At 42.9% G+C, this 16,143-nt stretch overlaps 3 protein-coding genes across 3 annotated transcripts in view; 1 reads left to right on the top strand and 2 right to left on the bottom strand.

The window, feature by feature from the left end:
• Window positions 1–16,143, bottom strand: part of il15ra (interleukin 15 receptor subunit alpha) — a 231,206-nt gene that overhangs the window by 18,466 nt on the left and 196,597 nt on the right. The window lies entirely within an intron of this gene.
• Window positions 218–10,202, bottom strand: mcm10 (minichromosome maintenance 10 replication initiation factor; the record flags this gene model as incomplete). Its single annotated transcript, XM_083999435.1, has 17 exons — window positions 218–304; window positions 397–439; window positions 569–714; window positions 2,010–2,123; window positions 2,229–2,353; window positions 3,139–3,624; window positions 3,739–3,849; window positions 4,365–4,459; window positions 5,011–5,210; window positions 5,301–5,417; window positions 6,523–6,690; window positions 7,335–7,500; window positions 7,601–7,808; window positions 7,916–8,032; window positions 8,218–8,424; window positions 8,516–8,788; window positions 10,103–10,202. 17 exons carry the CDS (start codon window positions 10,200–10,202, stop codon window positions 218–220), a joined length of 2,763 nt encoding a protein of 920 aa, XP_083855561.1.
• LOC311006427 (uncharacterized protein) lies at window positions 11,602–16,131 on the top strand. The gene is made up of 5 exons (XM_083999264.1): window positions 11,602–12,724; window positions 13,655–13,794; window positions 13,893–14,094; window positions 15,093–15,197; window positions 15,488–16,131. Exons 1-5 carry the CDS (start codon window positions 11,785–11,787, stop codon window positions 15,499–15,501), a joined length of 1,401 nt encoding a protein of 466 aa, XP_083855390.1. The 5' UTR covers window positions 11,602–11,784; the 3' UTR covers window positions 15,502–16,131.

Genomic DNA, 16,143 nt, shown 5'->3' with positions numbered 1-16,143 from the left:
TCCCACTGAGCTGCACCAGAATCTGTGCTCAGCTTTTGCAAACTGAAAAGAAAAAATTAAACATCACACACTAAAATGTTGCAAAAGTTATGACTTTAATCATCAATCACAGATATTTAAATCTCCATAATCAACATTCGACTTTAAAAATGGAATCCATAAAAGACACAAGACAGACAAAAATCTAAATACATCATTAGAGTCAGGGATGAAGGTGCTATGACTTCATGCTGTTGAGGAACTTGCCGTGCTCCTCTCCTCGAGGCTGGAGAAGCTCTCCAGCGATCTTTGGCCCCGCTTTTTCCTGAAATGAAAGGTCGACAGCGTCAGCTCTGTGTCCTCTCACCACAATAACACTCAACTTTCGTTTTCTTTCTTTTTAAACCAAAATTTTACCTTTAGCATCCCATCACGTTCCCATTTAAACAGACCGCAGTTACTGAAACAGAAAAACATGGTCATCATCATCATTCTGGCTGGGATAAACCTCCCACATCCCATCAAAGTTTCCACGACAACTCCGAATCCACCACACACAGACACTATGAAAGGACGGAGAAGAACACACCTGCAGTGCTGGTGTGGCAGTCGGTCCAGAGCGATGGCTCTCTGTCCACACGGACACTTGAAGAAACGTTTGACGGCGTCGTGCCAGCGCAGGTCATGCTTCTCGTTCACACAGCGGTCGGCTGGTTTGAAGTAGGTGTAACTGCACTGGAAGCAAAGGAGTGTGGGAAAAAAACAGGTTACTTTTAAGACCCAGTCAGAGGATGATGTGATTATTATAGTGATAATTAAATTAAACATTAAATCAGGGCTGTGGATGATTTTCTTTTCTCTGCTGTGAACTACAGATTTCCACTGAAACCATCACTGTCAGCTTGGATGACACTTTTTTTGTGTGTCACAGTGTGTTACAGTGACAGTTGAATTTCAAAAACATCATTCCCATTAAAATTAACTGATTTCTTACAGTCACTATTCATTTATTTCTGTGTATTACAAACTGTACATTTATATTTCCTTACCCTACCCCCCCAACTTATATTTTTATATAAAACTATATATTTTTCTATATACATAACAGTATAGTGTGTCTCTTTTTTATATTATATATATACTTTTTTTAAATTGATAGCACAGTTGGGAGAGACAGGAAATGAGGAGGCAGAGAGAGGGGGAATGACATGCAGCAAAGGGCCACCAGGGTCAGGATTCGATCTAGCGCCAGCTGCAGCAAGGACTATGGTGTTTTTCAACCTTGGGGTCGGGACCCCACGTGAGGTCGCCTGGAATTCAAATGGGGTCCCCTGAAATGTCTAGTAATTGATAAAAACAAATTTACTGATAAAAATATTTGTTTTAAACTAATTATTATTCTTTTTAAAATATTAATTAAAAACACCACACACAATCTTAAACAACTGTATTCTATACTTTAACTTTATCGAATATAAATCGAATTCAGATAAAATGCAGCATATAAAAATATCTGAGCTGGCGTATCTTGATTGACATGCAGTCACATGATCGCGGGGTCACCAGAAATTTGTGATGTCAAAATAGGGTCACTTCTTGTTGTTTACGGCTGCTGTAGTGACTTTCCCATGAGAAGATAATTAAAGGTTTCTTATTTATCAACAGGGAACTAATGATTGTATTCACACTGTGTGAGCACAATGACGACAATGTTATTTAGGAACTGTTCAGAGTCAGTGAGTCATAAAATCCTCCTGGACCCTCCTCATTCATCAGAATCAGAGCAGCGTAGCTCACAGGTTACAGCTCAGCCACCACAACAACACTCTGCTGTGTTCATGTTTTTGTTCGCCTCCTGACTGTGCCCAACTCTACTGCATGTCATTCCCCCCAGTCTCTCTCCACTACCCTGTCAATTAAAGGCAGAAATACCCAAAACATATCTTTTAAAAAAATGAATTTATCACAAAAATGACCACGTTAATTGTGACTGCACTAGACTAAGGTTGACATGTTCCATGACTCAGTACCTTCTTGCAGGTGACGGCACGACACTTCATCTCCCTGATGCCCTTCATCTTCTCCTCCATCTGCTCCTTCTTCACCAGAGGGTCAAAGTAGCGCTCCTGCAGCTGGTACTCGGCCTGGAAGAGCCACGTACAAGTTTCTTTAATACACACTACACTACACACACACACACGCTTCATACGAATCATGTTTGATTAGACGCGTGCTGCTGCTGCTCTTACGGCCTGTAGCGCCGCCCCATGACGAGACTTGGCGTTGAGGATCTTCTGGAACTCCTCCGACTGAATGTAGCTGAGCTGATCTCGCTTCTTCTTCTGTGCTGGCTCCTCGTCCTCGTCACCGACACCTGCAGTGAGTTAAGTCATGTCACGGAGAAGAATCAACCAATCAAACTCCAGCACAGAAATGTCACATCTGTTGGTGAAAGTCAAACTGTGTTTTTTTATGTTTATGTTCATTCTATTTTTTTTTTTTTGCTTTTTGTCTTTTTTGTTAGGTTTTTGTTTTCGTGTTTTTTTTTTCATAAGCTTAAATATTGTGTTGTGTATTTGCAAATCTTTAAACTGTTTAACTCTTTCAATATCTTGATAATTGTAGTGTGCTTTTAGTTTGTTACTAATATACTTGTGATTGTATGTGTGGGACTGTAGCGCCACAGTATGTAAAAATGCAGCATTATGTAATAATATGATACATTTTCACCTCATGATGTAATAATCTGCCACATTTTGGAATAAAATTCTTGAACGCAACATGTAATAAACTTTTCCGCATTTTGTAATAAGTTGTAATGCACTGAATTATTACATTTTCTTCATTGAAAAAGTGCAACACCCGCATTTTTTGAATAATTCGGTTCATTATGTATGTATGTATGTATTATTACAAAATGCAGCAAAATGTATTAAATATTGAGTTACAGAATTTTATTACAAATTGTGTCAGATTATTACAAAATGCGGCGTAATTATATCATGAGGTGAACGTTTATGACATAATGTTGTGCTACAGGGACCCCAGGAAGAATAGCCATTGCTCCTATAATGAAGTAGGTAATGGCTAATGGGGATCTGAATAAATATAAACCAATAAACAAACCATTTCTGTGTGTAAGAGTGTGTGTGTGTGTACCTTTGGGTGAGGTGAGGTTCTTCTCCACTCTGTTGCTGATCTCACTGTCGTTGCTCCTCTTCCTCTTCACAGCGTTGGGGTCTTCTTTCTCCAGCGCCGCCCCTTTAGCTCTCAGCTTCCTCAGGGCGGCCATCTTGGCAGCTGATAGGCTGAGAGCAGAGGGAGGCGGGGCCGAAGGGGGGCCGTTCTCAAAAAAGAGGATGTCTTCATCCTTGGAGAAGCCTCGGCCCAGGGTGGGGGCGTGCGGCTGTGTGGGGCTCCGGGCCGACTTGGGGGCCTCGGAGGCTGCTCTGGGGGACATCAGACCTCCTTGGCCCGGTGAGGACGACGACCCGGGTCGACCCGAGTTCTGCTGCACCCTCTGCTGGATCTGGTCGGCCCTGCGTCGCCGGCTCTCCAGGAGCTCCCTCTGCTTCTGTTTCTGCTGCTTCAGCAGGTCTGAGGCTGAGATGGACTGAACCGCAGCGCCGCTCGGAGCCTTTGACACTGAGGATGGAGAACAGGTTCAACAAGCTGTAACTGGTCTGGGATCAGCCCAGGCTGCAGGTACTACACCTCTCTCAGAGAACCAACAGAACAGAGAACAGATCAGCGCTTCACCTGTGGGATTCTGGGTTAAATGCTTCTTCAGCTGCAGAGCTCCAGGTGTCGGCACTGACATCAGGCCCTTGAATTCATCCGTACAACCTGAAACTTCACCAGACTGCAGAGCTTTAAAAAAAAAGAAGAAGGGAATGAAAAACACGTCATTAATTTGGTCAAAGCACAAAAACTTGTTTTTATATACAGTATTATATACAGTATTTCAGCTGTAAAACTTAAAGAACTGTCCATCATTAAATGGATTTACATGCTTCAATGTTGCTTTTACTGTACATCTCCTATTACAATATATTGTATCATATTATATTCTCTCAAATCCACAACTGATCAGAAGTGATTCAATTTGTGTGGGCAAAGGTCACTGTGACTTCAACACTTTTAGCCATAATTTCACAACAGTGGTTCATATTCATGGTCACCGCCAAGATCTGTATAGAAAGTAGACGCTGAGTGCAAAAAAGCTCTTAGTAATGACAATAAGACGAGGATAAAGATAAGATTATATGCAAAATGCTTTTATCCATCTGCCTGATCTGACCTAAATGTGAACATGTTTCTGTGTGTGTGTGTGTGTGTGTGTGTGTGTGTGTGTGTGTGTGTGTGTGTGTGTGTGTGTTCCTCACCGAGCTTCTTGGCCTGATCCACCAGCTGAGCTGAGCCTTTCACAAACAGCTTGTCCAGAGTTCTCTGTGTGGGTTTGTTGGGTTTGGTGGCCGTCCTATAAAACACAGATTTGTGTAGTGAATGTCTCAAGAGTTCTGCTCAGTTACATTCTGTGATCCTGACCGAGGCTGTGGCCTCCACCACATTGCCCACAGATCCCTGCTAATCCAAAAATCACCAAACAGAAGCCATGTAGCTCTCAGGGCGGGTTGTATAAAAAAAAACATATCCATTCATTTTTTTTGTGTGGAAGCCAGACTTTCAGTTTCTACACAGGAGTTTTTTTTTTTAAACATTTTTTAACAATTTTATACTATAGCTACTCAATTTTATTGAATTGTAGCCTGTTGATCAGTGTTCCTAGATACATAGATATTTGTTTTCCTCACAAATTTTTGTTTTGTTTCCTTTTGGGGAGCCTTCGTAAGACCTGGCCAAGGACAACAGATGAATGGGTTAAGGGCTAAACCTGGCATATTTATAGAAAAGTTTCTCTGTTCCTGTCAAATAAACAAGTAAATAGATAGATAAATAAATAAAATGACTACAGTAATTAGTATTAACTATCTACATGATGGAAAACATCTTAGTGACATCATCACTCACAGCGAGGCGGTGCAGGCAGCGGAGGAAACGCCGCCGTAGTAGAAGCCGTCCTGACAGAGCCGCTCTTTCAGACTGCCGCCGCCCTTCCCCTTCAGCTTGTTGGGAGCTTTCCCCGAGTACGTCGACTGCAGCTCCGCCCTCTTGGAGCTCATCTTCTTATACTGGGCCTTGACGTGATACTGGCAGAACTGACACTCATACTGTAAACACACACAGAGACAAAGTGTCCTGCAATGAAAGACAGCAGCAGATGCCGACGACATGGACGGAGGCTGAGAGGACGGACTCACCAAGTTGACGATCTGAGAGCACGGCTCCCCGTTCTTCTTCGCCGCCTTGCAGGTGCCGTAGTCCTGAGCTTCACCCATCATCAGCACTTTCTGGGGGTGGTCCACTGTCAGGCTGACCTGCAGGTGGAGATATACAGTTTATAATAATAATAATAACATTAAAGGGATAGTTCAACATTTTGGCAAACTGGCCCGTTGCCATAATCCCTATAGTTTTAGGAGTAGGTTTGTTACCTTTAATTGTCGGTGCAAGCTATTTTTAGAATGGCGGAGCAGAGCCGCGAGCTGCTCAGAGCTACGCTGCGGAGGCTAATGGGATTTCTTGGTTTTCCTCATCAAACTCATCAAATACACAATCCAACAACTCCAAAACGCTCTGGTGGACAAGTTGTGACCTGCACATTCACCATGCAATGAGATAATAATGGAACGTTATTACTCCTACATGCCTGCAGATCCAGTCTCTGCAGTGTAATTTAGTGATTTAGTTTTTGGGGGGGGCAACCTGTGGGGGTTTGGTATGTTTATATGTCCATGTAAACTGTGTATTTATCTTTTTTGTTGTCATTGTCATTATTAGTTAGTAGTTTTTGTTATGTTTGTCATTGAAATGAAATAATATGAAATCACAAAAAAGAAAAAAAAAAACAAAGTTCAGGTGTGAACACATGAAGCTGAATTTCATTATAATGATCTCTGGCTGCAATGGTTCATAGATTGATTCACACAAACAGAGAGATAGAGAGAGATTTCTTAAAACAGCATCAGTAAAACAGAAATAAAGCCCAGTGTGAAAACAACAGCAACGAAGGCATCGAATGAAATTGGACCCCGCTGGTTAGAATGTGACCTGGGAATGTAGAAAGTGGTGAAGATGTCTGGAACATCAGCTGCAGACACAGTTTAGATCCTGGCATCAGAATGTTTCTTCCTCCTCTTCTACTGGACGGTTTGTTTCTACTTCACTCCACTGTGTGAAAACATGGAGGAAGGTTCTTTGTGCTGTTTAGCAGAGATCCTTATAATGAAAATGTAACCGTCAATCATTCAGTGTTTGTTACATTAAGGGCTTTAAAGGGATGGTTAGACTGTTTGAGTGGGGTTGTGTGACATAGTAATGCGTCGTCAGTGTGTTGCCTGCAGTAGATTGAGACCAGTGCAGCCAGATAGGAGAGGCACTGACAGTTAATGGTCCATAAGGAGAGACCCTCCCATCACTCACCCCGTCGTATCCGTCCTTCTGCTTCATGGGGTTTGGGTTGAGGAGTCCGATCACGGTGCCCGGCTCCGTTTTCCAGTGCTCTTTGTGGACTTCACCAAACAGCAGCAGAGACACACACACTTCCAGGTTGTGGAGGTCGTTCAGCTTCCAGATGCTGAAGGTTTTCCCCTGTGGAGAAGAAAAGAAGCAGCTCAGTCAGGAGAAAGCCAGTGAAGGAGGAGCCAGTACAACGTATTTCCAGCACATACACAGTATTTTCCTGTTCTGCTAAATGTGGTATCTCACTGCTGACAGAGTGTTCAGTAAAAATGTTACACAACTTATTTATTTCATTTCATTTTTTTTGTGTGGAGATTGTTCTGTATTCTAATTTTGCACATGTAAGCATCTTTGAGAACTTGTAAAAGCGCATTATAATAATACATTGTATTTAGAACACTCACCCTCACACTTATTGTGAATTAAGGATTTATTAATGTTTTCAAAACTGGATTTTTTTTAATATTTAATGAGAGGTTCTATATATAGGTTTAATGAAATATGGCAGCCCTTTCATTTACATATGCAAAGCCTTGACTTACAATCCCCTGACACTCTATAATGATTGCTGTATTTCTATTTGTTTGTTTTTTCCTCCTGTTGCTGTTTTTTTGGTTTTGAATTTTTTAATTAATGATCACTTTGGGACCGATCTCCCTCAATTGTTTCCTCTTTTATTATGTATGTGAAGAAAACTTTCAATAAATAAACCATGAAAAATCAAAACAATAACACATTCAAGCCCACGTGCGGGGGTTTGACCATGGACCTACACTGTTGCTGCTCTGTGGCGTGGCCTTGTTGATCACCACTGCAAACGTCACCCAGTCGCTGTCCTCCAGTTTCTCTCGAGTCAAACGCTCGGGCACTTGTGACAGCCGGATCAGACGGCGGTCGGCCATCCTGCGGTCCATCTCGCTGGAGGAAACGCGTGGTTTTCTGAAATGGAAAAAAAACAAACAACGAAACTTGGATTCATATGTCTGGCCTTCATTTCTATTAAAAAAAAACTTGATCACTTAACATCCGGTGTCCAGACCTGAGGCGCAGTCCTGAGTATTTCTCAACAGCTACGTCTTTAGGAGGAGGAGGAGCAGCGGAGGCTTTGTGCTGCCCTGCTGATGCAGCCGCTGCAGGTCTGCTGTTCCAGGACGGAGGTGAACGTAGAGGATTAGAGACTTTACTGCTGCTCTCTACGGGCTGGAAGGAGCTGCCCACCTTTATCTCCACCAGCGGCCCCCGGTCCTCTGAGGGGGGGGAGAAAAGACACTCAGATGAAGGGATGAAGTAGTTTGCACATCAGTTTTCAGGTTACAATGGCAGAGTTCTTTTTGTTTGCTGGACATTTTTTTACCTGGGGATGGGTTGGATTTGGCTTGGTGAGCTACTCTGGGTTTGGATTTGAAGGAATCAGCGTTACTGAGCTGGTCAGAGAAGTCAGAGGACTCCTGCATCTTCACGCCTACGCCTCCTCCGCCTCCTCCGCCTCCTCCGCCTCCTCCGCCTCCTCCTCCTCCTCCTCCTCCTCCTCCTCCTCTGGGTGGAGTGGATGAAGATGCTGCTGCTGCCAGAGGAAAAGAAAAGAGGTGCACAATAAACCGCTGTCCCCTCTGTGTCCTTATCTTTTGGGAAGTTGATTTGAAACAAACTCTTCACCTGCTTGTGTCTTGGTCTTCTGTTCAGCGGCTGCCGGTTTGGAGGTAGGCGTCGGTTTGGGGGTCACAGGTTTGGGGGTCACAGGTTTGGGACCAGCTGAGCTCCCTGAGGTTCTGGCTGGGGTGGATGAAGGGGTGGAGACCTTCTGATTCGCCTCCAGCTGCTGCTGCAACCTCTGCATCTGCATCTGCATCTGCCTCAGCTCCTCTGCAGACACAAAGCTCCAGTGATGAACACGGACCTGGACTGAAATACTGAATGACTCTGCACATCAACCAGAGACCGCTGTGGTACAAACCTTGTAGATCCTCCTGGGACCTGTTCAGCTTCTCACTGGCTTGTCCGTCGGTGGCTTTCTCCTCGCTTTCAATGTCGTCCACATCTCCAAAGAGATTTGACACCACGTCCTTCTCCTCCTCCTCCTCCTCGACACCATCTTTGTACTCTTCCTCCCCATTGTCATCATCGAACAGACCATCCAAATCATCAGTTTGAGCCTGACTGCCCTGATCTTCTCCGACACCCTCGCTCTCAGCCAGCAGCGCCGTCAGCATGTCCAGATCGTCATCACCTGAGCAGATATTATGTTATATATATTATTATCAATAAGCGATCAAAGCTATTGGAAATTATGCATTTGATAATTTTCTGATACTTGCCATCCATGTTAGAGGTTAATGGTGAGGCTGATTTCAAATTTCCCGGTGATCTGCAAAGAAGTTGGATGATTGATTAATCAAGGACAGTCATACAGCCAGACTCTATCAGTTCAAATGACTTTCACTGAACTGATTAAGATCTTGTCTTGAACTTAATGAATACAGCAGAAAAAGATTGAAAGACATGGTTAACATAAAATACCAAGCATGTTTTATATTTCAAAAAAAGAAGGGAGAACTCAATTGACCTCATACTAAATGTTGGGTAAGTTGCTTAATCTTGGTCAATTCACACTATTTTTCATTATAAGGCTTTCTACATTAGTAACACAGCTCTTGTTAACTGATTTATTCCACTTCCATGTTGTAAACTATTTTCTTGTATTTCATAGTGTCACGTCTGCCCGTCCTGGGGGAGGGATCCCTCCTCTGTTGCTCACCCTGACGTTTCTCCTGTTTTTTCTTGGGAGTTTTTTGTGTAAAGCCCTTTTAGACAAACTGTTATACAAATAAACTTGTATCTCCTTGCCTTGCCTGACAGTATCTGTACTCTCTCGTCTCAATTATGTAAGCAACCACAAATTACCATGGTGATTATTAACCCTGGTAATTAGTGAATCACCATTATAGGACTGAAAACCCAGATTTAAACCTGAAGTCACCACGATCACCTCAGCAGCACAGGCCTCAGGCCCATTTAAACTGACTGTCAACATTTAACATACGAAACACCCATTCAAGTCAATGGTGTCAACATCACAGGAGATCAATATCATTGAATTGCTGCTCAGTGAAAATCAAAATGAAATAATAATTGCATTATTTATGTTCTTGGGGATGGTGATAATAAAACATCAAACATACCTTCCTATCGAATGAAACGTTGACGAACTTTGTAACGACGACCGAGCTGCTAATAAACTGCTTATTTGGCATTAACTAACTAACATTACACGTAGCTAAGTAGCATTCATTCAGTTATTCGGCCTGAAAATGAGACATTACTGTCCTGTGTTGTCGTCCTGCTCTCACACTATCGTCACAGGAGGGAAATCTAAACTGGCGCTAAACCGAGGACCCCGCTGTGTTGTCAAAGTCGTTTAGCTGTCCAAAGATCCGCCTGACTGGAAAACAGGCACATGTGGGTGTAAAGTGTATTTTTTGACCGAAACCCCGACTCTGAAGTCAGTCAAACTAAACGTCGACGACAGGTAAAATATACTGACCGTGATACATTTCTGGTAAGTTGAGTTTTGTACCGGCTGCAGCCTGCGGGAAGGCGGAGTTCGTCGGTCCAGCCCGGCCCCTCGGGTCCAGCTCCGCCATAACGTAAACACACCGGTGGTCTCCTCCCGCCTCCTCCGCCCGGCCGGGAGATAGAAGCGACCACCGTACCCCATCCTCTCGTGGTCATACAGTAGGACACTCATGTCGGTGTGTGTTAAATGTCGTTGCTATGTTAAATTTAAAGCGTCATTCACATCTCATGGAGACTCAAAACAAAGTTTTTGTTGTGGCATGTAGTTTATGTTCATAGTTTCAGTATTACTTCAGCGTTTCAGTAACGTTAGGTTAATGGTTAACTTACATTATCCTACTCGACTTTAGCTAATTAAAGTTAGCAGCTTTACCTGATAGCAAAGTTGACTAACTTCCCGGAAATGTTGAATTTAGCTCATTTGAATGAGTCAATGAACTAACTAGAATGTGAAAAAATATTGCAAACAGGACAGATAGGTGTGTCTTGATCTTAATGCTCGGTTGTCTTTCTGTTTTTGTGGATGTGTCTGCAGCATCCCACCCATTTCCGTCCCAAGGAGGAACCAGTCATACCTGCAGCAGCAGATGTATTTCACTGTCCATGCTGTTGCTTCAATACCGCACAAAGACACACTATCTACTACCACATCAGGAACCATTTAGACCGAGGAGTGCACCATGGAGGTATGGTCTGAATGTGCTGTAGAGAGAAAAGTCTATTGTCTCCCTTTCCCTTGCCCATTAATTATGTGTGCAGTGTGTGTGAGGCTGTCGGTTGTTCTAATTGTTTAAATCCTGTCTTGCAGATTACCTCATAAGCAAATGCGGCCACAAATGCAGGCCAGCTTCACATTTCCATTGTACAAACTGCGAGAAAATACTCATCAGGAGAAATCAGTTAATTTCACATTTAAAGAACTGCACCACGAATCTGGCCCCTGCTGCCACAAGTCCTGTACCGGCCCCTCTTGTCCCCAGACCTCTATCAACTCCTGCTGCCGCCAGTCTTCTAGTATCCACCGTTGCACTTGCCACCAGTCTTGAATCTGCTCCTGTTACCACCAGTCCAGTACCGGCCCCTGTTGTCCCCAGTCCTGTACCCGCCCCTGTTGTCCCCAGTCCTGTATCGGCCCCTGTTGTCCCCAGTCCTGTATCGGCCCCTGTTGTCCCCAGTCCTGTATCGGCCCCTGTTGTCCCCAGTCCTGTATCGGCCCCTGTTGTCCCCAGTCCTGTATCGGCCCCTGTTGTCCCCAGTCCTGTATCGGCCCCTGTTGTCCCCAGTCCTGTACCGGCCCCTGTTGTCCCCAGTCCTGTATCAGCGACTGTTGTCCCCAGACCTCTATCAACTCCTGCTGCCACCAGTCCTCTAGTATCCACCAGTGCCACCAGTCTTGTATCTGCTCCCGTTGCCACCAGTCCTGTTGCCACCAGTCCTGTATCAGCCCCTGTTGCCACCAGTCCTACTGCCACCAGTCCTGTATTAAGCCCTGTTAACATCAGTCCTGTATTAGGCCCTATTTCCACCAGTCCTGCATCATCCCCCGTTGCCACCGGTCCTGTATCAAGCCATGTTGCCACACGGAAAACTCGGGCACCACAGGCAACATCCAGTGCGAAGCGGAAGGTCCAGTGTGTACACTGTGGCCTCATGCTGTATAGACGCAACATGAAGTTGCATCTAAGAAGAAAGCACACTGGGATCACGTCTGATATCACGTCTGAATTCCATTTAAGCTCTGAATGCGTCGATCCACAAAATGGAGTTTTTGCTGTGAAAAAAACATTCTTAGGGCCGAGCTCTCCGATCCACGTCGTTAAAAAAGAAGTTGGCCACTTCAGGTGCGAAATGGACATGTGCAGGTTAAATGCCGACTTTGCGGAAAGCTGCAACCTGATGTCGTTCGAGTGTCATCACCTGCAGTCACTCAAGTATTGCCCACCCGCCGGAACTGACACCACTACACTTGATGAAGACAGTTTAAACCAAATGGTCCAGGACAACTGGTTTGGTGAAGCCAAAAAACGAAAATGTCAACAGCGGCAAGCTGAAGCCGAAGATAAGGGAGTGCCTCTTTCATGTCTGGTTAATGTGGGAGAACCTCACAGCAGAAAATTCATTTCTGTGTACGAGCCTGACATTTCCTACTACAGTAGACTAGGTCGAGTGATGGTATCGTATGACCGCGAGAAGACCGAATGGAGCTGCCCATGTGCTAAACCAACACAGTCCTGCATCCATAAATGCATCGCTATGTGGCATCTATTTCAGACGGCCCCGGAGCTTTTGGAGAATGTTCCGTGTGTTGAAGAGGAAGCCATCGCAGAGGTTTGGGAGGAACTGTTAGAGGAAGAAGGAGCACAGTACCCACCAGAGGATCCAGTGCTGTCGCGGATGGTAAAATACATCTTTAGGAAGAAAATTCCTGCCCATCTTCCTCCTGATGTTATACGAACAACAAGTGACTTTCCACAGCACCTCATTCCACACGAGACCGTCTGCACAGAGTGCTCAGACCAGACAATACTTGGTGAACCGCAGCTCATCACCGCAACCGCCAAAATTGTGACTGTGACTGACATAATAGAAGGTATTTATTTTGTTTCCTTTCTTTCACAGCCCGTTGCATCTATGTATTTCTGCTGTCTGTCTGTTGTGGCTTATGTATTCCGGTGTGATGTCAAACACTGCGTGACTAGAGGCCATTTAGAGTTGACATGTTAAATGTTTTTTTTAACATATATGAATATTAATCCAAATCAGAAAAAACGTAATTGATCCCAAGAAAGGGAATTATTTTGATACAAACAAGCTCCCAATGGACAAATGAAAAAATGAAATAGAAGAAGACAGATATACTAGGTGGATGAAATTTTCTAAAATAAGAAAAATAAAATGAAGGTAATACAATACCCAGCCCTTAGAATGTACAGTACTGTCCAAATGCTTTAGGTACTTCAAATGAAGATTCTTATCCATTATGCAGTGCGATCAGAGAGGCCTCGGATCTGTCCCACATTTATTCTGCAGCATGACAATGACCCAAACATTACAGCCAGTGTCAACAATAACTATTAGATTTCACAAGAAGAAAACTGAGTCCTGCAACAGATGGTAGTCAGCCCTCCAACAGAGTCCTCAGTCTGGGATTACCTGAAGAGACAGAAGAACTATTATATAGCCAGTTCTCCAAGATGCTTCAACAACCTGCCAAGTAGATTTCTTCTGTTCACTGAACTTTAGATGTTAATCCATAATAAATGAAGACTATTCATTGCATTATCTTTGAAAGCATCTTCACTTTTATTACAGTCCCTTAAACTTGTGCGCGGTACTGTACATATTACCCAGTAGTAGAAGAAATAAACATTTGTGCATGTTCACATATCATGAGGTTTAAAATGAAGTATACATGGTGTTTAAAGTTCATTATAGTTAAATTATGTCCGATGCTTGCAGCAAACATGCATTGTTGAAATTGTCTACGCATCAATTTGTTGTTTTTTGCTTGTCTTTCTAGGAATATCAACATATTGCAAACTCTGTTATACATGTGGCATGGTCTACCGTTATCAGGAGTGCAGTGATGGAGTACACAACTTTGATGATCACATTCTGATGTCATTGCATCTTTGTGTATTCCTGCGAAACACTCTCCAGGTAGGAGCACTTACACAAAGTTGTTATTCTTTCTGAAAAAAAAAAAAAGAAAAAGTAAAATGACTAATCTGTTATATATTTGAAATGCCTTCTTATAGATCCACCAGTCCATTGGAAGTACTGTAGATGTGTTGGAGAAGACGTGTGGCAAACGGTTCCCTTCCAAACAGAAGCTTTTGAGTGCATATCTCCATTATGAAGCCATGACAGATCATTCATACACTGTTTCATGTGTGATATGTGGCTACCAACCAGTCACAGTTTTCATGGTTCTCCATAAGAAGGGAGTGTTCATGCCCGGTAAGCAAATTATTAACAGTAATAATCTATATTGAGGATTAACAAATAATTGGAATTTAATCAAACACAAACGGCTGAAACAAGTTACTTTTCTATGCATTTTGGCCTTTCATCCACACCTAAATGGCGTTTTTGGTCTATAAAAACTGATATTTAAAAAAAAATTCTAATGGGCAGTAGATTTTTCAAAATGCCATTTACATGTGTGAGCTCTGGGCATCGGGTAGCATGTTGCTGCTAGAGAAGCAGGTCGGCAAAGTAACACGTGCCGCTCCAGCATAGCTTTGGGTTTTGAGCACGCTAAAACGCATGGATTTGTGTGTACAATTGTTTTTTTACTGGCTGATAGCAGCACTTTAACAAGATACTCATCCTCTTTTTGTATTATGTCTCGTGTTAAATTCCCCAAGTAGAGTATCTTACACGTTTTTGGTATTTCATATCCTATTATTTTTTGTAAACCCCTCCATTTTCTTGTCCCAGTATCCTTTTAACTTTTGTCAGGACAAGAATATGTGTGTATGGTCAGCATCCATGTGACCACATGCTCTCCAGCATGGTTGCTGAATAGACACCTCTCCTTTCCTAATATTTGGAGTTATAAAAAATCTGACCATATTCTTCCAGTTGAATTCTCTCCAGATCCTGGAGCTATACATAATTATTTCATAGTGTGGTGAATGTGCACGTTGTGAATTGTGTTCACTGAGCAGCTTGCGTCTCTGCCCCGCAGATCTCAAAACAACATGCACCTGCCCCTATGACTATAGGAATTATGGCAATAGGGAAATTTGCCAAACTATACTACCCCTTTAATTGGTTGGAACAAAAACCTGCAGCCACACGGCCCTTTGTGAAATAGTTTGCCCATGCCTGTGCTATCTTGCAAATCATATTGCATTTTTCAAAATGGTTTAGCCCTAATTTATGTTGACACTGCCCATAAAAAGCATAATGACATGTGTTGACCTATGCTGGAATTTGTTTTGTAATTCTAGAGAGAAACATTGAGCAACCAGCCCACGATGATGAGGGAAGAGTAAATGCTGACGAGTTCTTGGAGTCTCTCTTACTGGAAATGGTCAGTCATGGGTTGGTGGCAAGTAAGTATGAATGTAGCAAAGACAATTTTTCTGTTATTTGTTACACTTCCTTTTCCTCACTTCACTTTTCGTTTTCTTCCCTTCTCATTGGTTGGTTGGTTCGGCCCTAATTTTCTTCATTAAACATTTTGCCTAAATCGGTAGAACTACTTTCCCTTTGGTACTTATTTGCATCATCTAAATAATAAAATGCATTATTTACTATCACTGACATATTCATTCAATATGACATTTCACTTAAATGGATGGCATTATAATTTTCAAAATGTATTTCACCTTTATTCAACCAGGCAAAGTCGACTGAGAACCAGTTCCCTTGGTGACCTGGCCGAGCCCCAGAATAAACTCCATACAAACCCACACATATGGTACAGACGGGCAACAGAAGGCTGCAGCATGTGGGGCGCCATTTAGCTCAATTGGTTGAGCAGGTGCCCCAAGTGCAGAGGGTACAGTCCTCTCTGCAGCCGGCACTGGTTTGAATCCCCCATTTCCTACTTCTCTCCACTAACCAGTCAATTAAGGGCAAAAAGCAAAATATACTTAATAAAAGACAGCTGCAGCATGATACATTAAGATATGATAAGATAGGATTGATATTGTTAGAAAGACTGAGGGTGAAAACAATATGTTCTTGATGTGCATCATTGAAAGAGAGTTGATTGATTGATGTACATTGTGTGTAATGGTTTTCTGTTATCAGTGTTATAACAGTAACAAACCTATTTGTTCTCAGCAACAATATTGCTGTGTGAGGCATTACATTTAAAAAAATTTTTTAAATCAGTTTGTTCACTGACTGTTTATTATTTAGATTAACAGCCCTTATATCATCCATGTTACATTACCTGTACCATCTGTTGAAGAATTATCATTAAATTTTCTAAGAAGATCTCCAGCCCCTGACTCTTAAATCACTCACTCCGTCCATATTCCTGCTTCAACC

The sequence above is a fragment of the Trachurus trachurus genome (genome assembly GCF_905171665.1).
Source record: "Trachurus trachurus genome assembly, chromosome: 23".
Lineage (NCBI taxonomy): Eukaryota > Metazoa > Chordata > Actinopteri > Carangiformes > Carangidae > Trachurus > Trachurus trachurus.
Note: the sequence above shows the minus strand (reverse complement) of the source record. Positions and strands in the feature narration are given on the sequence as shown.